This window comes from Prorops nasuta, unplaced genomic scaffold, assembly GCF_024137725.1.
Source record: "Prorops nasuta isolate Cenicafe-Biocafe unplaced genomic scaffold, Cenicafe_Pnas_1.2 PNAS00009, whole genome shotgun sequence".
In the NCBI taxonomy this organism is placed as follows: Eukaryota; Metazoa; Arthropoda; class Insecta; order Hymenoptera; family Bethylidae; genus Prorops; species Prorops nasuta.
The window spans coordinates 3,404,514-3,427,476 of NW_027116806.1; the positions used below are offsets into that span (position 1 = coordinate 3,404,514).

Genomic DNA, 22,963 nt, shown 5'->3' on the forward strand with positions numbered 1-22,963 from the left:
TAGAATGAAAAGGAAAGTATCAAAAGCTAAGATGTCACGCGACCGCACTGATAATTTAATAGGAAACACATCAAGGCATTTTCTTTCTACAAACGAAGGTAAAAAGAATGATTTAAAATCAATTCATTGATGACAGAAAAAATGAAACTTACCCATTATTGTTCTCCAAGTTCCTTTACACCGAAGTTTTTGAAAAAGCTTCAATTTGGCTTCTCGATGATTTCCAGAATACACACTATCATTGATTTTGCATTTAAGAACTCGCGAATTTAAGTAAATTAGGTGTTATCCTACGTTTCTTCAAAACACCGGTTAATTTGACACTTTTTGAACTGTTTGAAGTAGGCTGAAAAGAGAGACACAGAGAGATAGAATAATCAATAATTCGTTTCGACCACTCTTAATCACCCTACTTCAAACAGTTCAAAAGTGTCAAATTCACCAGTGTTTTGAAGAAACGTAGGTTAATACCTAATTTGTTCAAATTCACAAGTGTTTAAATGCAAAATCAGTGATAGTGTGCTTTCTGGAAATCATCGAGGAGCCAGTTTGAAGCTTTATCAAAAACTTCGATTTAAAGGAACTTGCAGAACATTTAATGAGTGAGTTTAGTTTTCTCCTTCATCAATGTATTGATTTTGAATCATTCCCTTTAGTTTCGTTAGTAGAAAGAGAATGCCCTCATGCATTGTCTATTAAGTTATCATTGCGTTCGCGCGATATCTTAGCTTTTGATACTTTCCTTTACATTGCGTCAACTCGCTCTTTCCATCAAATCAGTCAATGATGTTTGTACTGAATTGAATTGCAATTGTAATGTAAAGGATTTTGTTATTTTTAAAATTAATCTAATAGCCAGATTAAAGAAATAAATAGCAAAAGTATTATCGCACGCGATCGATAATTTTTACATTCTAGCTGGGTGCTCATCAATTGTTTTACACTTTCTCCACTTTCCATTATGCAGTTAAAGTCGTTCGAAAAGGACTGAAAAAGGGTGATTTTTAAATAGAAAGAACTTTTAAACCTCTTGAACGATTCGAACGAAAATTTACACGTGCACTCCGTTTGTCACCCTGAACCTCCAATTACGAGAAAAGGCGGTCGTTTCGTTACACCCTGTATATATATATATGTATATGAGCGATTCCACCAATTCCGGAATTGGTTTACCGACGTACATCCCAGATTTTGTTGATATTCTCAGATCTTGTACCCTTTATAGAAATATGATTCTCTAATTTTTTTCAGAATTTTGTATCCATTATTTACGACGTGATTATATTGGAAAGTTTTTAATTTTAAGCACGTCCTAATTTTTAATTTAATTTTTATACTTTTTTAAATGACTTATTAAATTTTTTTCTCACATGATTTCCATGTAAAAAAATCTCACCTTTCCAGTGGAATAATTGTTCTTCTAGTAACATCACTTTATACCGAAGAAATTAGCGTTTAAAGTATAAAAATCAATTTTTCAGGCAATACATAATTTTTTTTTGTAGTATTTTTTTCGTAATGTTGAGAAAATTTCACATGGAACCTGTAACTTTCAAAATGGAATTCCTATTAAAACTTGTTGAACCCATGATAATAAAAAAAAATAAATAATAAATAGTTTACGGCAATTATTATGGACTATCTCGACTTTTAGGGACATTTTTTTCAAGTATGATACTAGAGTCTGTAATATTTATTCGAAATGACTTAATTTTATTACTGTAAGTGGCGGTGTCTTTGCGTAAAAGTTGGGATTACGTAGGAGTACCAAGTTAAATTTTTAATTGCAGTAATAGCTCCCCCAATGTGTTTTTTTCCACTCTATATATAATTTTTATTTTTAAATCAACTTCAAGCCTACAAATTTTAAACTTTAAGCTTTAAACTTTCAAAACAAGAGTATATTTAGGGTTGAAGAACACAAAATTTAGGTTGTTACTCCTAAGTAATCCCGACTTTTACGTAAAGACACCGCCACTTACAGTAATAAAATTAAGTCATTTCGAGTAAATATTACAGGCTCTAGTATCATACGTGGAAAAAAAGTCCCTAAGAATCGAGATAGTCCATAATACTTGCGGTAAACTATTTATTATTTTTTCTTTATTATTATCGGTGCAACGAGTTTTAATAGGAATCCCATTTTGAAGGTTACATGTTTCATGTGAAATTTTCTCAACTTTACGAAAGAAATACTAACAAAAAAAATTTGCATTGCCTGAAAAATTGATTTTTATACTTTAAACGCTAATTTCTTCGGTATAAAGTGATGTTACTAGAAGAGCAATTATTCCACTGGAAAGGTGAGATTTTTTTACACGGAAATCATGTGAGAAAAAAATTTATTAAGTCATTTGAAAAAGTATAAAAAATAAATTAAAAATTAGAACTTGCTTAAAATTAAAAACTTTCCAATATAATCACGTCGTAAATAATGGATAAAAAATTCTGAAAAAAAATTAGAGAATCATATTTCGATAAAGAGTACAAGTTCTAAGAATAGCAAACAAAATCTGGGATGTGCGTCGGTAAACCAGTTCCCGAATTGGTGGAATCGCTCATATATATATATAGAATTTTATATTCACAAATAGCAAATGATATATAAACTTTAATAGGCCAAAAAAATCATAAGACAAAACTCCGTACTCGGTTACTTATTTCAGCTCTTATACGCAATTGAAGAGTATAGCTTCGATAGCTATATAAAGACTTAAATTATTTTTGTGGGTTAGAAATTTTGGAGATTCATTCTTCAGATATTGTGGAAGTCTTTTTACAATAAAAAAATACAAGAAAAACATTTTTTACCTGAGTCCCTCCCCTTAAGTTGACTATTGTCCGTCAACATAAGTACAGTACACATGGGTTTTTTGGAACTACGAAGTGAAGAGGGGAAGGAATTACTATTTATTGTATATAGATTTCACGATTTTATTAAAATCCAATAAATATTTTCAAAATATCAATGTATGTTTTTCCAAGTATAAGCAATAAAATTTTGAATGAATCAAATTGATTCGTTCCGGCAATCTAGTATTAAAAACTTGTACAAGAGTTTTCTTCTTCCTATCGGCCATCCCATCAATAGTGTATGGTAGACCTGGGTAAATGGTGAAATTGGAGAAGGAGCGCTTCCAGCATGCTCAGAGTTTGCTCGAAGCTACATTCGACATTCTCCACTTAAAAACTAAAATTGATAGAGATTAACAGTAATCAACACAAATATATAGTTTGTGTGACACGCAATGTACCAATTTGTCCAATTTTATGAAAATCTGTTGATCTGCATCAGTAAATGAAAAACGCCCACAATGTTGTAGCTTTTAGTAGCTCCTGCATAGCACTCAAAGCTACTCCGAAGCCCCGCCCTAGTCTATGGTTTCCGGATTACCAGTCATTGAGCGACTATTGTGTAAATTATAATATAGTGTATTGTTAGTTTGTTACTCAACCTGAGAGAATATACTTTAACTATTAATTTCATTGAAATAATTACTTTCTAAGATTCTTATTGCATCTTAATTGCCTATGTTACAGCTACGTTCCTTACAAAAAGCTATTAAGGCAAGAATAGTCCACTTCTTAATATTATTTCGGAAATTAGACACTGGTAAAAGAAATGAAAACTCACATATTTTTTTTCATTTCAAACTGTATTATAGTAGTATTCATTTAATCTTGGAAGTTTGCGCGAAACTGATATGAAGCTCAAACCGATTTAGATAAGCAGACGTCCATATTTTTTAATGCATATTCTTATACCTAAAATCAAGAGCTTTCCAAAACTCCTTATAAATTTACCATTTTATCCAGTCATTCACTAAATATTTCGAGTTGATATTGTATTTCAGCGTGTTTGATTGAAGTAGTGTACATAAACGATACGCAGTTGCTCTCTCATCTACTGATTGTTTCTAAACGAAATATCTAGTAAAGAAATGGATAAAAGTGATAAATTCATTTAGTGTTTTGAAACGTTCTCGAGGTCAGCTACACAATATCCAATAAACATTAGGAGACTCTATTTCAGAAAATTAATTGAACCTTTATATAACATTTGTAAGACCTATAAAAGCCAAGTTAATGTTACTATAATCCAATTTGAGAATAACAAAAAACACTTTCTTTTTCTTTGTTAAAAGTGCATATTCTCCAAAAGAATTGAGGCGAGGGAACTTTATTAGTACCCAGTACATTTCAAGACCAAAGTTAGTTTAAAAATTACATTTATATCAGTAAGTGTACTTTATATTTGAAAAAATTAGGTCAGTTTCCAATTTTAATGTATTTGAATAAAGAATAGGTGAGTACTACAATTTAGTCAGTAAAATTGTTATCTTTAAATGAATAATTCTTTGTATTAAAATGGAACTTTCCATCTCACGTGTAACGAAAACAACCAACAATAACTATTTATAATCAGATATTTATTTGGTGTTGAATATATTCCTGATTTGTTTGCATGTGTGACTAATTTATATTATTTTTTCAGATAATACTAGCAAAGAATATTTTCTCTATGATTAGGGGAAAGTACGCTTAAGTCTCAAAATTTTATTTTTCGATAAACATTCACTTTGAAATATTAGTATTATATAATTATGTTCTATATATTTCAACTATATTACTGTAAATTCAAAATAGAATGTAAATGAATTTTTTATCAATCCTTAACACAGAGAGACAATTATAAGGAAATATCCATTAAGAGATAAAATTTTAGGATCATTATTGAATTCATCTCTAAAAACACACATAATTATAATATAATATTTTTTTATTTTATATGTTAGTTTATATTAAACACAGATTATGAGAAAAATTTGTTATTAATTTTTAATAATGAACAATTCTATTGCATTATCTAATTTGTTGGAATAGACAAGTTAAATAAAAATATTGTAGTAGTATACTCTTCCTCTATTCCCTCTGTAAACTCAATTCTATTTATTCGACAAGCAGAAATAATGCGATATGCGTGCGAGAAGCTATAGCGTTACGAAAAAAATTTTTATGCGCTGGCGCACTAAACTTGACGCTATTCGCCGTTTGACCACTACTTGATACCGTCACGATATTTACGAGAAACCATACAGGTTTTTAGTATCGTGCTGACTATATTAGAAACATCACTCGTCCCCTCATTGTACTTGTAACTTTAAAGCACAGATAAATTATATAATAATCTATTCAACATTTATATTAATTTTTTCTAATACGCGGATAAATTTTATAACAGAATATTATCCTTAGAATTTTTACTTTTTATTTGTTTATAAATAATGTTTCATTTTACATTTAATTGTAATTAAAACTATCGAAGTTTAATGTTTTTTCATGTCATCATTCAGCCGAATAGTTCCTTTACAGAAACTAACAGTAAGTCTGATTCAAGCTTATACGAAAGTTCAAAATAATTGTCAATTATTTTTTAACCATTTATTAACAGGCGGTATCAAATTCTTTCTTTGATGCTAATAGCACACCCATATGTGGTATGTGGATACTAAAAGCAAAAAATATAAAACAGAACAAGGAACATTGTATGCGAACTAAATGTTTCGATTTTTTTTTACAAAACCGTTTCTTGACCATCCATCCTCTACCGTTAATCCATGTTGAATTGAAAACGTTAAAACTTGGCTATTTCAATCCATTGGATGTATTTAAAGTGACGAAATCGTGAAAGAGCTAAAGTATAAATTGTTGATTTTTTTCGATTTTTGGTCGTGTGGTTTTTCTTTGTGTTAAGTTGTGCCACATCAGAACTTTTAACAACAAACTGTAAGAATTAAAAATTTTCTACAAATAATTTGTCATTTGTAAGAACATACTTCTAGTTAGCAGTTTAATTTGTGGCAATTATTGACGAATTTTGAAAAAATTTGCTTGTTGATTCAAAACTATTCAAGGTTGCATCAGGGATCAAGTTATTTTAAGAACCATCGAGTAGAATGCCAGTTTACGGAATTCAAAAGTGATCATTAGATGCTACTAATCGATTCGATATGGTTTTCTTCTTAACGTAGGCGTTTAATTTTATATTAATAATATATTGAAACGTAAACATTTGAATTACTATTAACAACATTTTTAACGATAATCTATAAAGAGATTACTATTTCGGGATCTATAAGTGATTATTAGAAGCTATTTGTCAATTACAGTCCTTGCATATGAAATCGTTTAATTTGTAATTAACAATATTCCGAAGTACCGGCTATAAATAGTAGTATTTATCGGAATCCCAAAATAATCGTTAAATTATGCTGATTAATTTGATACCTTTTCTTGCTGATAGAATCATTAAATTTCTTATTAACAATGTTTTTGGTAATTGGTGTTGATTTTCAATAAACAGAAGCAATTATTGTGATGATTCACGATTAACAGCTGGTTTAAGTAATAATTAAAAGTGCAACTTTTTTTATTATGCAAATGAGATTTTATTAACATTATTAAATAGAATAATATGAATTTTCGTAAACAGTCAATAGTTTCTGAACGAGGTTAGTCGAAAGTATATCTTCTTACTTACAGTAATGTTTATCATGTTATTATTTTAAAATCCTCTTAAAGCTTGAAATAGAATACTTGTCATCGGAATTTAGCATTGGTTTCAATATTATTGCAACAGATTGGTGGACTTGGAAATGCTAAAGTAACCGTTTAGATATTGATCGATTCGGATTAAGATAAGGACTTATAGACGATGACGTTCCATATATTTCTTAATGTTGTTATTATATACCTTATCTTTTCAACTGTCAAATACTAAAAATGGCATGCTTCATGTTCAATTCACCCTACAGATTATGAGAATTATAATAACTACACCGGTACTCTCTTTATTTAATCCTCAATGAACCTGCGTAGGTAAAAGTTTCAATCTTATCTGGAAATTTTGTCCATTGACGTAAACTATCGGCACATAAATTTAACACCGGCGAAACGCTAGCACTGATAACTAATCCTACTCGAATCTAGCAAAATAAACAAGAGCAATTTGTATGAGAAGAATTCTGCACTATCTGGTAAATAATTTTAATAATGTAGTATCGTGTTACTGGAGAGTTGTAAAGATGTGAAAACTCTATAAGTATCAATATATAGAACCTTTGGTGAGTGTCAAAACGTCCATTCAATCTTGGTGATTTTCCGTAAGTAAACGAAAGTTTAAAATCTAATTTAAAATTTGTATTCATCGACGTAAATGTTATCCATAGAAAAATCCTGCTTGCACCGAACATAAAGTTAAATTTTATAAAAATTATGTAGAAAAAAAATCAAAATATACAGAAAATAATAAAAAAAAGCTAAGAACACGTTTATATATCGAAAAGACTTGCACGCACGGGTAAACTATTTATAAGAAAATGTTATTATATAAAACTCTCGATAATCGTAAGTTGGTGAAAAGCCTGTGATGATTAAAAATTACATATAATCACAATATAATTGTTGGTGAGTGTCAGAAAGAGGAAATGACTTTTATGAAAGGATTAAGTCTTATAATTTGTTTGTTCGCTACGATATTTTCATCGAAGCCCATTCATTTTACCAAACCGTGTTCGAAAAATTTGGCATTGACATTGGACGATGCTGAAAAACTAGATAATGGCTCCCTATCGTACAATGGCTTGGTGTATCCGCCTAATTATTACTGGAAGGAGGACGAAACTGTTTATGGCTGTCCATGCAATTTGACCAAGTGCGTGAGAAGATGTTGTGAGGCTGGCAAAGTGTTAAACGAATCAGCATGTATCGAAATGGAAAATTATCATGGTCTGCCAACCATGATAAGACCATTGGATGAGCAACTGGCACCAGAATTACGATGGATAACCAAAATCGAAGACTCCTTCTATACTATCGACAATATGTATTGTCCAGGAAACTTCAGGTACCATAATTTTAATTTTCTTGTGTTGATTAAAATTCTGATAAAATTCACTTCTAAAACTGTGATATAATCTTGACAGAAGATAAATTCTATAGTATTATAAGAATAATAATTATATACTACAAAGATTTATGATGAATATAGGAATAATAAAATTAATTTTCGTTGATCCATGATATCAGGTATCTTTTAGACCCGAAGAATTACGATCAGGAAAAATATGTTTTGCAAGAAAGCGGAGTACTTAAAGTCCAATGGCAACGCCTCAATTTGGATCAATTAGATTATTGTCTGGTTTGGTCATTGGAGATGAAAGGACCTGGCGTTGTTATTTGTTCCGCCACTGAAATGTCAGAAGAGTTCGAGGGATCGACCATTTATAAAATTGGAATTGGAATTTCCATATTTTCTTTCCTGCTGACCATATTGGTTTACTCCATCGTACCCGATTTGAGAAACCTTCACGGCTTGATCTTGATGAGCCACTTGGTTTCACTCATGGTCGCATATTCCTTCCTGCTTGTCATTCAACTGGGCTACACCGAACCCATTCACTTTTGCGTCGCTATAGGTATAAACTTTTCTCTCTCATGTAAAAGTTTTCTCAAATGCCGACATATACAGGGTGTTTACTCAAGAACAACATATAATAGGTTTTCATGTTATTTTATATTGACACACATTCAGTATTACGGGAAAGTTGGAATATTTATACATCAAGGCATTATGATTCAATATAAAAATATTTTAATATTATCCATTGCATTTTTGAAATCGATTTGATAGAGGTAAATAAATCGACTTATAAGCAAGCTTCACACGTTCTCGCGCATAGACTAATGTCGAATAATGTACACTGAAAAAAGGAAAATAATAAGAACCTCCCATAAGGTTACGCAATTGTCAATGGCATGAATATAATAGGCAATAGTATAAATGGCATTTGATTTAAATTGCAAGAAAGCAGAATTCTTACGATAACCTTCTTAAATCAATGCAACGAGGAGTTTAGCTAAGCCACATTTTCTTTTTAAATTAATATAACAATATTTGAATTAATAAACAAATATTTTTATTTAAATAAAATATAAATATTGATTTAATTCCACATGTTTTCATTAGAACTAAGTTTTTACAGAATTTCCAGAGATACTAACCCACGCCTGTATGAAATCTATAAAATTTTAATGCTAAACTCGCAACACGGCCAGAAGGCTAAACGATTCAAGAATCGATTTGGTTACGTCCATATTGCAGTGAAGTTGAGCCAACTTAGAAACATTATAATTTTTTTCAGTGTATATTATAATAAATTTTTATTCAAGTTATTATAATAACTTGTAAGTGGTTACTTACTCTCCTCTATCATTTTCAATTCAAATTTAGTATTAATTGTAGTGATACCAGGTTTATTCGAGAAAGGTTCTATTTACGGCGAAATAAAAAATATTAAATTAAAAAGCGTTTAAAATTTAATGTTTTAAGATTTTATGAAATCGAATAATATTTATTGTAGGTTTTCTAAGTTTTATGGTCAATTAACATGTTTCTATGCATATTACCATTAGAAAAACACCCTGTATGTATAGGAATTCTCATGATATATAAGCATGTAAAACTTTCTGTCTCTCTCTCTCTCTCTCTTTTACTTATACTTTTTTAATACTATTAACGTTTTCTAATTATTATCCAAACTTATATTAAAGCTGTGTTTGCATTATTATTAAATAGTTTGGTAAATATTACTAATTGTAACCATTTGATACCAACATTTTCCCGTTAAAGGAAATTAATTGAAATTTATAATTTGAGCGCTTTTGTGACGTCATTGATCATGAATTTGATGTTTTTTCGAAAATCATAATGGCATATCCATGCATTATAGCGGATGAAAATTCAAATATTAATCGGATTCGTTTGCATTATTTTAAAAGTGGTTTTTTAGTAGAAGCTGATGCTAAAACTGATACCAAATTCATAATCAACACCTTTAAAAACCCTAGAGCAACAAATTTCCAATACTTACTTCACAAATCATCGTCAATAATGAATTTTTGTAAAAATTCGTCGATTTTTTAAGTTTTATGATTTATTAAATCTATATATTTTATATTCACAGATATATATTATCTTAACAATTTCGCTATGTTCCTTTACTTCTTCAGAAAAATAATAAAGTAAAGAATTCAGCCTAAATGCTTGAACTTCACGTTTTATAACGAAAGTATAAGGAAATCTAAGTAGTAAGGAGGGTTACCACCGAACAGCATAAGGTTAAAAAATTATATAAGAATCAGTTCTAAATATGATAATAAGTTTCAAAAAATTTAATAAATATTTTTCTTGTTGCTAATATTTTTCAAGTTACATCAAAATCTTTGTATACTTAATTCCATAAAGTAGATAACCTATAAAAATATTATGTAACTCGTTAAATATTAAAAATAATCTGGAGAAATTTATTATAGATATTACAATAAGTAATAAAAAATTCTCATCAATTTTTTTTATAATATTAATATATATCGAGTTACATGCCGATATGTTTAAGCTATATATACATTGTCAGGTAACTCACTAAATTTAATAACACAAGAAACAATTATAATTAAAGGTTTTTATTAACTCTTACAACATACATATTTATAAAAATCTATTCTACATTATTTATAATATTATTCATGTTTAATTGACTATATAATAAAATGCGAAGGCTATCGATTTAACGAATTCACACCTAGACGGATTCTTATATAATTTAAAAGTTATTGGTAATATGATAAGCATTATTAGAGACTTTTTTTTCATCTTTACTATCATATACAGAGTGTAACGGCAATGATGCTAGTAATTTTAACCACATATTCTTAACGATAAACTAAGTCAAAAATTCATGTACCATTATTTCGGTAAAAGTATCATTGCTGAAATAAATCAATTTTAAACCGATTAAATCAGGGCTTTAATTCAACGGAAAAATGACATTACTGTCACTTTCGTTCACTCCTCCTTCTCTATAATCAAACGAAACTCGTACTTCTTCGCCATTCCATATTGCCATACACGCACATACATTCAACTACACCGATTATTAACCCATTAACGTCCAAAATGTCAAAATTTCTTGCACGTTTTCAAAGTGATTTTTTCCTATGTAATTGGCGTTGAAAAAATTCTTGAACCACATATTCTGATGTAAAATTGCATGCTCTTTCAGAATCCGTTGCCAGAATCATGATAAAACTCACAGGAAAAGAGATATGCTCGATTGACACATAAAAAACACTTAAATTTTCGAAAAAAAAAATTTTTAGGATTTTTTTTCGAAGTGTTACGGTGAAGATATCACCTTGCGACCGTGATCAAAGGTGATCATGGGAGTTGAAGTTTAACAGGGAATTTTTTTGTTGACCTTGAACCATCCCTTCGTTACAAAATGGCGGAAAAAACGAATTTTTTTTTTTCAATCTTCATCAACTTTTTTCTCGAAATCTATGGTCTTTAGAAAAAAATTCATAAAAAAAAAATGCCTTAGAATCGCTCGAGGAACATCCTAAAATTTTTTCAGAATTTTTGGAGACATTTTTGAAAATTCCATTTCACAAGTTTCCCGGAAAATCAAAAATTGTCTCAAAAAATTCTGAAAAAATTTGAGAATGTTCCTCGAGCGATTCTAAGGCATTTTTGTTTTTATGAATTTTTTTCTAAAGACCATAGATTTCGAGAAAAAAGTTGATGAAGATTGAAAAAGAAAATTCGTTTTTTCCGCCATTTTGTAAAGAAGCGATGGTTCAAGGTCAACAAAAAAATTCCCTGTTAAACTTCAACTCCCATGATCACCTTTGATCACGGTCGCAAGGTGATATCTTCACCGTAACACTTCGAAAAAAAATCCTAAAAATTTTTTTTTTCGAAAATTTAGGTGTTTTTTATGTTTCAATCGAGCATATCTCTTTTCCTGTGAGTTTTATCATGATTCTGGCAACGGATTCTGAAAGAGCATGCAATTTTACATCAGAATATGTGGTTCAAGAATTTTTTCAACGCCAATTACATAGGAAAAAATCACTTTGAAAACGTGCAAGAAATTTTGACATTTTGGACGTTAATGGGTTAATATTACCTCCTAATGAAATATATTCTTGATCCAGGTGCTGTATGAAATTTATTTTCTGTATATCTTTAGATTAATTCTCGAAAGTGCCTAATAAATTGAAAATTCTGGTCAAAGATACGGCGTTATTTGTAGATTTATTTTGAAGCCGTTTTATATTTTCGATGATGCATCGTATGAACTACTCTATCTATTAAAGTCCCAGATAGCAACGTCTGAAACCTCAGGTTTAATCACGACGTGATATGTATATATTACCGCATAATGCTTTATTTTTGTGATCTGATTATGTTAAAACGTAACATGTTAATATTAATGGTCTATAATGTCAATATGATCCTGAGCTCACATCGTGACATTTACTGACGTATCGTGAGGACATGATATGTTTTACATTTCACGTCATATTGTAAGAAAAAAATGAGATCATGTAATGATAATAATATGAAGATTGCTGTCGACACACCATGAGTGAATTATGAGTACATTGAATGTAATTGTGGTAATACATTTAATTTTTTCAAATAACGAGTATTCAAGAAGCAAGCTATATATCGCTATCAGCGCTACAGCACGTACATTTTTTTTTAATTAATGTGACCGATAAAATTACAGCCTATCGAAATATATAGACAAATTGAACTTTGCTACTAACTAATGTCAGGCAGTGTAATGGACAAGGTATCAGTCTCATTATTCCAACGACCAGCGTTCAAGACCCACCAGGGAAAACGATTTTTCATCAGCAAAAGTACGGTAAAATTATTTGGACATCAAAAATGAAAGTAAATTTGATTAAATGCAGAGCGAAAATGTTGCAACGCCGGCGTTAAAAATTGAAGAATTATCCTACATCGGAATTCCACATTTTCTATCATTTAATGATACTTCATGACGTGAGTGCAATCTGAGGTACAAATGAGTCCTCATCTGTGTCTATTTTTGTCATCACGGAATACTGCATTCTGAGAACAATATGACAACATTACGACAGGATTTTGCTATCTGGGTAGTTAAAAAATAAGTATTATATTAAAATAGCGAATAGAAAATATTTTATTCTTTCGGTTTTTGAAAATCATAGTGCTTTATCAGGTAGATCAGTTTTCTGCATTATTGGAAGAGCAAAATGGCTCGCAAATAGATTTCTATGTAAGGCTATAGTCATGTTTGGAAATTTCAACCTAAGTGAAGAGTTTGAGGGATTCCTTTAAGAATAAATAAGCCTTCTTCCATTCTTTGAAAGGATAAGTCAAAAATAAACAATAATTATTTCTTTATACCATAGATTGTTCATAGTTATTGCCTAGTACCTTTTACATAGTGCCTGCCTGAATAGATTTACTACTAAAACTAGTAATTGCTAAGCCAGATTCTTGTGCATAGTGACTAGAAAACGGCATGATTCTAATTAAATATTTACTAATTCGCAACGAAAATTTTAATAAAAGGAAGAGGAAAGCATAAATTTTTACTAACTTATCTGGAATCTTCTTGTACCAAAGAACATGCAAAAACTATGAATAATCATCCACGACATAAAGAAAAAATTATTTTTAATTTTTTTGCTTCTTGTTTCATAAAAATCTACAAAAAACAGACTTCACCTATAAAAAAAGACGACAAGTACATAAATCGTCGAGCGTAAATAGTGTAGTATAATAAAATATTTCAAATAAAAAATGAGTAAAATCTAAATGTTAGGCAGGTATATATTCTTACCGTCGCAAAAGTTAAAATTTCAAAAAGATATTAATAACACAAACAACTTACTTGCCAGATGCCCGTTTTATGCAATGCCATTAAACAGCCACATTTTGAAATTATGAGAAGTAAGGGTTGTATTGTATGATAGCGATTTACGTATGAAGATTACGAGCCCGCCAAGTAACTTGTGTGTGTTACTATTTCTTTTTCGAAATTCTAACTTTTGCTATATACGGTAAAAATATATACTTGTCTAATATTTGGATTTCACTTATTTGTTTAATTGAAATATTATATTTTACTATACTATTTACACTGGACGATTTATGTACTTGCCGTCTTTTTTTACAGGCGAAGTTTGATTTTTGTGGGATCTTATAACGTTTTGTAAGAAAATAGAGAGGAATTGAAAGTAAACAATTGTTTTAATTAATTCAATTTAACAAAACGTTTCTCAATATTCTCGTCTTTTTATAATGTAAAAATTTAATTCAAGAAATTAATTTATTAATCTATTAAATAAAATGCAAAATATTACAATGATGAATTCTTATGATAATTACACTTTTAGACATTTTCATCATAGTATTCACTGATTATTTGAATTACATTTCCACCATTTTATGCCAAAAATCACCTTAAAACCTTTCGCTTTCAAAAATTTGTTTCTAAATTTACCTCTTTATGCACCTTTTTCTTAGGTGTTACTCTCAAAATAAACTTTGCATTATCGTTCTTTCCCTGGCAAATTAGTATTATTTCTAGCTTCCTTTCATTATTATAAATTATTAAATATGCCAAGTAATGCAATAGAAGCCTTTTTTTTATGTATACACAACTTTTAGTTTTATAAATCTACCCAACGTATGCCTGTTACATACCAAATTTTAAAGTTCATACCATAATTGCACTTTTAGACGCTTTTCTCATAATATTCTCTATTTAAATTATTTAGAAATTTAAATTTTGTAGGAAATGCTAATAATTTATTATATTTAAGATTAAAGAAAAGTAGGTCAATATTAGATTTGGTTGTGTTATAGTATAATTAAATATTGAAAAGCAATAAATATATATATTTCTGCTTTTCTCTAATTGTAGCAATAAGATGTTTTTATCGTCCAACACAAGAAATTTTCTAAATGTAATATATATTTTTTTAGAAATGTACTATTTATATCAATTTTAAGAAAAAAATAACACAAACGCTTCAGTAAGTATATGAATACTAGGGTGGGTTGAAAAATTAATTTTGTCTCAGATCAAAATGGAATACCACGGAAAAGTTGCTTTGTTTGTTTAGTAATATGCCTGCAAAATATGAGCTCGTCGGTTTTTATCTTCTGTTCTGTCCAGCAGTTTGAAATTTTCGATATTTTGTGTAATATTTCTAAAAATTCCTTAAAATAATTGATAAGTTCAATATAGATTTTTTGAAATATACTTGAATCTTAACCACGATTATACAACCATAATGCTTCTTTATTAATTTGCATTTGTTGTTAAGCATTATCTCAATTAAGTTCTTAAACAAAATCATTACCACATACTATATTAAAAATACGCTTATACTTATAGGAATTTACGTTGCTGATTAACATATGCATAGAGATAAGATAAGTAATAGTAATTTAGTAGTTAACGCTTTTATACATATTTTTCGCCACATACAAACATTTGATTAATATTGTGGAAGCTCTTTATTTAAAAATCCGGTAGATTCAATTAAAATTAAAAAAAAATACAAACAGGAGATCAAATTAAATCTTTTCGCGCTATTTAGTATTATTAGATGAGCGTTGGGTTTTCGACACTAACAAGCAAATACGCTTCTCATTCTTGAAATAACTGCCAGTGCATGATACTTAAAATTTTATTCTTAATTAAAAGCTTCTACAAAGTTAGAATAATTTCTTAAACAGAGAAAAATAAAATAGCGCTTTCTAATATATTTTATGGCAACTTTAGGAAACATAAAGAATTTTCGTAATTATTACAAGACGAATATAGTAAATTTTACTAAACATTTTTAATTTTTCCTATAATTATTGTGCATGGTACTACTGTATATCAGTTATTACTAAAGTCCTTGATGTGTCCTAAAGCTACTAAAAAATATATTAGAAAGTGCTATTTTATTTTTCTCTGTTTAAGGAATTATTTTAACTTTGTAGAAGCTTTTAATTAAGAATAAAATTTTAAGTATCATCGACTGGCAGTTATTTCAAGAATGAGAAGCGTATTTGCTTGTTAGTGTCGAAAACCCAACGCTCATCTAATAATACTAAATAGCGCGACAAGATTTAATTTGATCTCCTGTTTGTATTTTCTCTTTAATTTTAATTGAAACTACCGGATTTTTAAATAAAGAGCTTCCACAATATTAATCAAATGTTTGCATGTGGGGAAAAATATGTATAAGAGCGTTAACTACTAAATTACTATTACTTATCTTATCACTATGCATTTTATTAATCAGCAACGAAAATTCCTATAAGTATAAATGTATTTTTAATATAATATGTTGTAATGATTTTGTTTAAGAACTTAATTGAAATAATGCTTAACAACAAATGCAAATTAATAAAGAAGCATTATAGCTGTATAATCGTGGTTAAGATTCAATTATATTTGAAAAAATCTATATTGAGCTTATCAATTATTTTAAGGAATTTTTAAAAATATTACACAAAATATCGAAAATTTAAAACTGCTGGACAGAACAGAAGATAAAGTCCGACATAGCTCACATTTTGCAGGCATATTACTAAACAAACAAAGCAATTTTTCCGTGGTATTCCATTTTTATCTGAGACAAAATTAATTTTTCGACCAACCCTAATGAATACATTAAAATATTTCGTATAATTTTCAATTACCTTAGCAATTTCAATTACTTAATATTCCTTTGATCATAGCCATGTACTTAAATATCGAACGTAGACTGCCCGTTGTGAATATTGTTCGTTCGTACTATAATCTTAATTAATCCAGTCAAAGAGCTCGATCCTCAACAATGCCGAAATAAATATTTTATTGTAATTTAATTTTTGTAAAAGAAATACGATAAAGTACCACAAAGTACACTTCATCCTGTATTGTAAAATGTAATATTAAAGTTATCTAATTGTTGACTCCTCCTGTCACTATTAATTAAATTTTTTTCTGAATTTCGAAAATTGTCACATGCGAGGTAGGACTGTTATTTGGGGGAACAAAAACAAGACGACCGACTTCTCTCAGCAAGGTTTATTCGTTGCTCTCTATACAAGTGTCAGACCCCAACTGCCGCCTTTTGTCTCCTCTTCCTAGCGGCCGTCGCTATTTCCCGCGAAATTTAAAATCTTGGCCCTTACAACTCGGCCTCCCTGACTTAGTCCGTCCCGGACTAGCTCAATCTGCCCCATATAAAAACCCCCCCTTTTTCCCACATTTCCAATACGACTCGTCTTATTACCTTAGTCCTACATAAGTATATACAGAATTCGTCGTAGTATGGTTTTAACATTTCTTTAGGCATACGCGGGAACATTTACATTCTTTATGATAATAATCCTAAATACAACTATTTACATTTTGCCTTAAGACTAACGTAATAACAACGCTCTCTTTTCCGGTATTTCTTCCTTATGAATGCAAGTAGCGATACTCTTCACCCATCCTATCTCTAGGCCCCTTCGCCACTGGTTTCGTTGCTGGAAGGGCACCAAGGGCGCATATTAGCTGCTTCCCATACTCCAACATATGGCCTCTGACTAACCTGGTGATCTTCGAGATCCCCAATCACATAACGATCGTTCCTTAATACGCGGAGGACTCGATACGGACCTTTCATATACGGCAGTAGTTTCCGCGATGCACCCAATGTATTGTCAAAGTTCCGAATCATTATGTAATCATCCACAGCGTATTTTCGTGCCTCTCGATGTTTTTGGTTAAAGTACGCTTTATTGTAGTCCTGGGACTTTTTAATTCGTCTCTCCGCCTTTGCACGAAGGTCATCGAGATCAGGAATCATGTCGGTCTTGTTTTTGTCCAAGTAATCCTTGATCGAGGCAGGAATCCTCCCTCTTTGGTTGAATCCCCTCAGCAATCGCCACGGGGTCTCACCGGTAGATTTGTTGATCGAGTTATTCAATGCGAGCTCCACCTCATCTAGTACCTCATACCAATGACGACCAACCGAGTTGTCCACTAGTTTTCCTAGCATTGGTTTCAATATGCGGTTCACGCGCTCTACCTGCCCATTCGCTCTGGGTGATCCAGTCGCTATTAAAATATGCCTGACCTTTTGGGCTTTTAAAAACTTGGAAAACTCATCCAACGTGAAGCAACCACCTCGATCGGACACAACACACCTCGGCCTATCAAAATCCCGGAAGAACGACTTCAGGCTTTTAATGGCCTCTTTACTGTTGGTGATTCTTGTGGCATATAACTTTGTAAGTTTACTGAACGAATCAATAACAACTAAAATGTGCTGTTTCAGTTTACAACTTTGATCATGTGGCGAATAATGATCGATGTGAATCGTAAAGAACGGTATGTTACCCTTGGGTATATTATGTGATAGTCCTTCAGGCTTTCCGGCACGCGGATTGAAGGCGATGCATTTTAGGCAATCCCTGATATAGTCTTTCACCCTTCCTTTCATATCTGAGAACCAGTAGGTCGCCCTTATCGCTCCGTAGGTTTTATCGACGGATAGGTGTCCCATTTCAACATGGCATTTTCGTATTACATGGGCTACCATATTCCTAGACACATAGAACAATAGGTCTTCTCCCAATTTGCGATACACTAGCCCGTCTCTCATCTCGTACGCATGGTGCTCCTGTTTTTCGAGCGAGGTACGCAATTCGTTTATAGTAGGGTCTCGGCCTTGACTAATCAATAAGTTCAACTCAAAGGGGTTGTCTTTCACAACTAAGATCGTATTTGCACGGCTTGGGGCGTCTACATGGACCATCTTCGTCCCAGGTCGATGTTCAACTATAAATTCTTATTCCTGGAGCTCCAAGACCCATCGAGCTATCCGCGGATTTATATCCTTTTTTTCCATGGTCATCTTCAGCGCACTACAATCGGTGATGATCTTAAATGGGATTCCCTGAAGATACAGGTGGAAGCGCCGCAAGGCATAGATTACTGCAAGCGTTTCCAACTCAAAATTATAGTACCGGCTCTCTACCTCCGACGCACGCTTAGAAAAATAGAAAACGTGGTGAAATTTGCGATCCTTTTTACACTGTACCAATATGGCTCCAAACCCATAGGAACTTGCGTCGCAGTGCAGCTCCGTCTCATGGCTAGGATAATAGATCCCGAGGATAGGGGAACTGGTCAGCCGCATCTTCAAGTTCTCGAAAGCCCTCAATTCCTCCTCTCCAAATTTGAACTCCGCATCTTTCTTCAATAGGTCCGTCAGTGGTTTGGCCATAACCGAAAAGCCTTGGATAAACTTTCGGAAGTAAGAACACATCCCCATAAATCGTCGTACTCCGCGGACATCTCTCGGGATCGGAAACCTGACGACAGCCTTGATACCCTCCTCCGTAGGTCGTATTCCTTGGTACGTAACGTGATATCCTAAGTATTAAATCCCGGTATACAGAAATTTGCATTTGTCTAACCTCAAGGTCACACCATTAGCCCGAAGTACCGGAAAGAGACGGCACAAAATCTGCAAATGTTCATCCACCGTTTCTGTTGCAATAAAAAAATCATCCAAGTAAACTATCACTTCTCCTGTTTTAATAAATTCCTTCAAGACTCGATTGATCCAGCGTTGAAAGGCCGACGGTGCCCCCTTCAATCCGAATGGCATTTTGACGAACTCGAACTGTCCGTGTGGCGTAACAAAGGAGGTATGTTTGATAGATTTTGGGTGTACGTTTAAGTGGTGGAATCCATCCTTCAAATCTAAGGTCGTAAAATATTGTTTTTCGTTAAGTATGCTGAGTTGATCCTCTATAAGAGGTAAGGGGTAATTATCTCGCCTGGTAATTTTGTTCAGCCGACGATAATCCACGCAAAGCCTTATCTCTCCGTTCTTTTACCTAACCAGAACAACTGGCGATGCATATTCGGACTCGCTTTCACGTATAATCCCTTTTCTTAACCATTCGTCCAATATGTCGCGTACTTTTTGCTTTTCAACATGTGATAACCTGCGTGGTTGAAAGTGGAATGGTTCTTCACTGTTTAGACACAATTTAATTTCTCCTTTCACTTCTAGCTCCTTGGGTAATTCTACAGCTAAATATTTACATTCGAAAAGTTCTTTAAGCCTACGCTGTGTCTCAAACGGGATCGCTGGGTTAACGTCTAAATTTTCGCTCGCACTTATTGAGTGTGGCACGTCTACATTCAAAATTTCGTTAAATTGTTTTCCCTCAGTGCTAACGCAACTAATTTCTCTCAATCCTAATTTGAGCTTTGTGAGAGTATCTCTCCCTAAAACGGCTGCTGACGTCATCGTGTGATCGGGCACGACTAGTAATTTGCAGTTACACGGCGGTTTCCCTTTTAATCCAACATCCACAATTACTTTCCCCAATACAGTTAATGCGCTACGATTTAGACCGTAAAACATTTCGTTATACTCGTCCCGCATCATCAATATATTCGCTGGGTACACGTTGAAGCTTATTCATACTGCACGGGCTTCCGCTATCCAATAATGTGTCTAAATGCATGGTTATCGGCTCTGTACCATCGTTACGTAGCTCATACCTGATTGTCTTAAAATACTCATCGTCAATGCCCGAATCAGCGTTCACACTGCGAACCTGTCCCTCCTTTTCCGGGCAATCCTTTATTAGATGTCCTACCTTACCGCATCGAAAGCACGATCGTTTATCCCTAAGCAGGTATGGGCAATAAAATTTCGTATGTCCTTCCTTCTTACAGTAGTGGCAGGTTCTTTTCCTCGGGCCTGGGCCTTCACGCTCTCCTGATTGAATTTCTGACGATTTGCTTAGTTGTTTCCGTGGTTGGTTGTGATCAGTCGTAGTTCTGCGTGATTCCCAACGGGTGTTGCTCAGTCCCTGGTTTCTAGGCTCTTCTTTTGTTTGACGCAGTACTATCTTCTCGAACGACTTTATCAAACTCTCCTTCATTATAAAATTCTGCATACGCGATTAAATCTGTAATACCGCATCTGGAATGCCTTCGATTAGGTAGTCTATCCATTCTTGCTCGGGTACTTCTACTGGGTTCCCTAACGTTATTTTATCATTGTAGTACTCGACGAAGCTTTCAGAGTTTTTCCATTTGCGCGATTCAAAACTACGTTTTAACGCCAGTCTTTGGGGGCATCGATCATACATCAAACGCATCCATGCCAGCAAGTTGTCTGAAGATAACTCCAAATGTTCCGGCCTGGACTGAAACCAACCTTGAGCTGTTCCTTTTAATTTCAATCCCATTAAAACTCTCATTACGTTTTCTTCTAACTTATAGGTGCTTTTAAGAAGTAGGAGTTGTTTTTCCCACTTCCAATATGTATCTTCAAGATCCTGGAAGTCGTTAATTAAATCCACTAGCATCTTTACATTGATTCCCGCCGAAATTTGTGTCTCTCTCCTAGGGGCATCTCGTTGGGCATCATTGCCTTGCAGCAAGGTTAACTTCCGACGAATCAGTTCTAGTTCTCGTCTAAGAAGCTCCTTCTCCTTTTCAGCAATGTGAAGCTGTCGCTGTAAAAGGTAGGCCTCCCCCGCCCACTCTTCTCCTACTTCCCCTCTTCCAATTGGATCTCTGAACAGCGAGAAGAGTGACAATATTCTCTCCATTCGCCTTCTGGAGCCGCTTCTTGTAATCGGGCTATTAGAGCATTCTTATTCCCCGATACGGAAAGATTCATCGACCCCAATGCTTTTTTTAGCTGAACTAGTGTATATTCCTTAGCGTCTTTTAATACCATCTTTATTCCTTCTTTACGGATCTGCTTATTCACACAAAATTCTCATAGAGTTATTTTGACTAGCATAGATTCAAATTCCCGATGTTAGCAGTACACAAAGTCATTACTAGAACTAGCGAATGTTTGTTTGGGTCACTCAGAAGGTCGATCACTCTCACACTTCCTAGCTGCTTACAATGGAAATTTGAATTGTACCTGTTCTCGACCATTTCCCTTAACACAAATTATTTTAATAATTCCGCATTCGCTCGACTATAAAAATCGGAATTTCGCGTCTGAATATCGTGATCTCATCAGACACATATCCGAAACCAAGACCGTTGCACTCTTGCTCGCGATGTGCCTATGAGTATGACCGCAACGGTTATTTCACACTACCAATTTCGATTTTCAGTCTAGCTCAAATTCTTCTTCACTTCTGTAGGCGTTTCACAGATTCTATGCATTCCACTTCTGATATTGTGAGGTAGAACTGTTATTTGGGGGAAAAAAACAAGACGACTGACTTCTCTCAGCAAGGTTTATTCGTTGCTCTCTATACAAGTGTCAGGCCCCAACTGCCGCCTTTTGTCTCCTCCTCCTAGCGTCCGTCGATATTTCCCGCGAAATTTAAAATCTTGGCCCTTACACACGTTCATAATAGGGGAATAACATTATCACAATAAATATAACCTTACTATAAATACTGCAACCGACAAAATTTTGACAATCTAAAATTAGGTTGATAGTAGTGATAAATTTTGAGAGAGCCGAAAAGAAGATTTGTAGAAGTAGGAAAATGACGTCACTGAAGCGGCCAACTTTAGCCCAAGGTATACATTCTGGCTGGAGAAGGAGAAGATGTCAAAGGAGGAGAATCTTAATTTGGCATATATATAGATAACTAGTTATGATATCTCTGGATTGCACGAACCGATTTAGATGTTTATTGGCTCAAATGAAAACTTGTTCAATAGCATTTAAAGAAAAGCTTTACCTAAATCATGACAATGGTTTATTCATGGAGATAAATCAGTTATAAAATAGGGACGGCCAAACTAGCTGTATAAGAGAAGTAGTGCCTGGACGGCGGTATAAACTTGTCTTTATCTACTTTTATATGTACTTGTTGTCGAGATACTACCGTGTCTATTGATTAAAAAATGCTTATTTATTCTTAAAGGGATCCCTCAAGTTCTCCATTTAGGTTAAAATTTCCAGAGAAGACTCTGGCCTTACTTAGCAATCTATTTTTGAGTCATTTTGCTCTTCCAATGATGCAGCAAGCTGTTCCATCGGATAAAACTGAAAAACATTAAATTTCTTATAA

The 22,963-nt window shown here is 32.6% G+C and overlaps 1 protein-coding gene across 1 annotated transcript; it reads left to right on the forward strand.

Annotated features, from left to right (window-relative positions):
• The first annotated feature begins 7,487 nt into the window (after positions 1-7,487).
• Positions 7,488-9,448, forward strand: LOC136776173 (probable G-protein coupled receptor Mth-like 3). Its single transcript, XM_066731551.1, has 3 exons — positions 7,488-7,906; positions 8,089-8,477; positions 9,423-9,448. The coding sequence occupies exons 1-3, from the start codon at positions 7,488-7,490 to the stop codon at positions 9,446-9,448; spliced, it is 834 nt and encodes a 277-aa protein (XP_066587648.1).
• The last annotated feature ends 13,515 nt before the right edge of the window (positions 9,449-22,963 follow it).

Excerpts from the sequence above, each read along its gene's own strand:
- LOC136776173 (XM_066731551.1), top strand. The coding sequence starts at position 7,488 with ATGACTTTTATGAAAGGATTAAGTCTTATAATTTGTTTGTTCGCTACG. Across the intron at positions 7,907-8,088 it reads TATTGTCCAGGAAACTTCAG|GTATCTTTTAGACCCGAAGA; the intron begins GTACCATAATTT and ends CCATGATATCAG. Across the intron at positions 8,478-9,422 it reads TCACTTTTGCGTCGCTATAG|GTTTTCTAAGTTTTATGGTC; the intron begins GTATAAACTTTT and ends TATTTATTGTAG.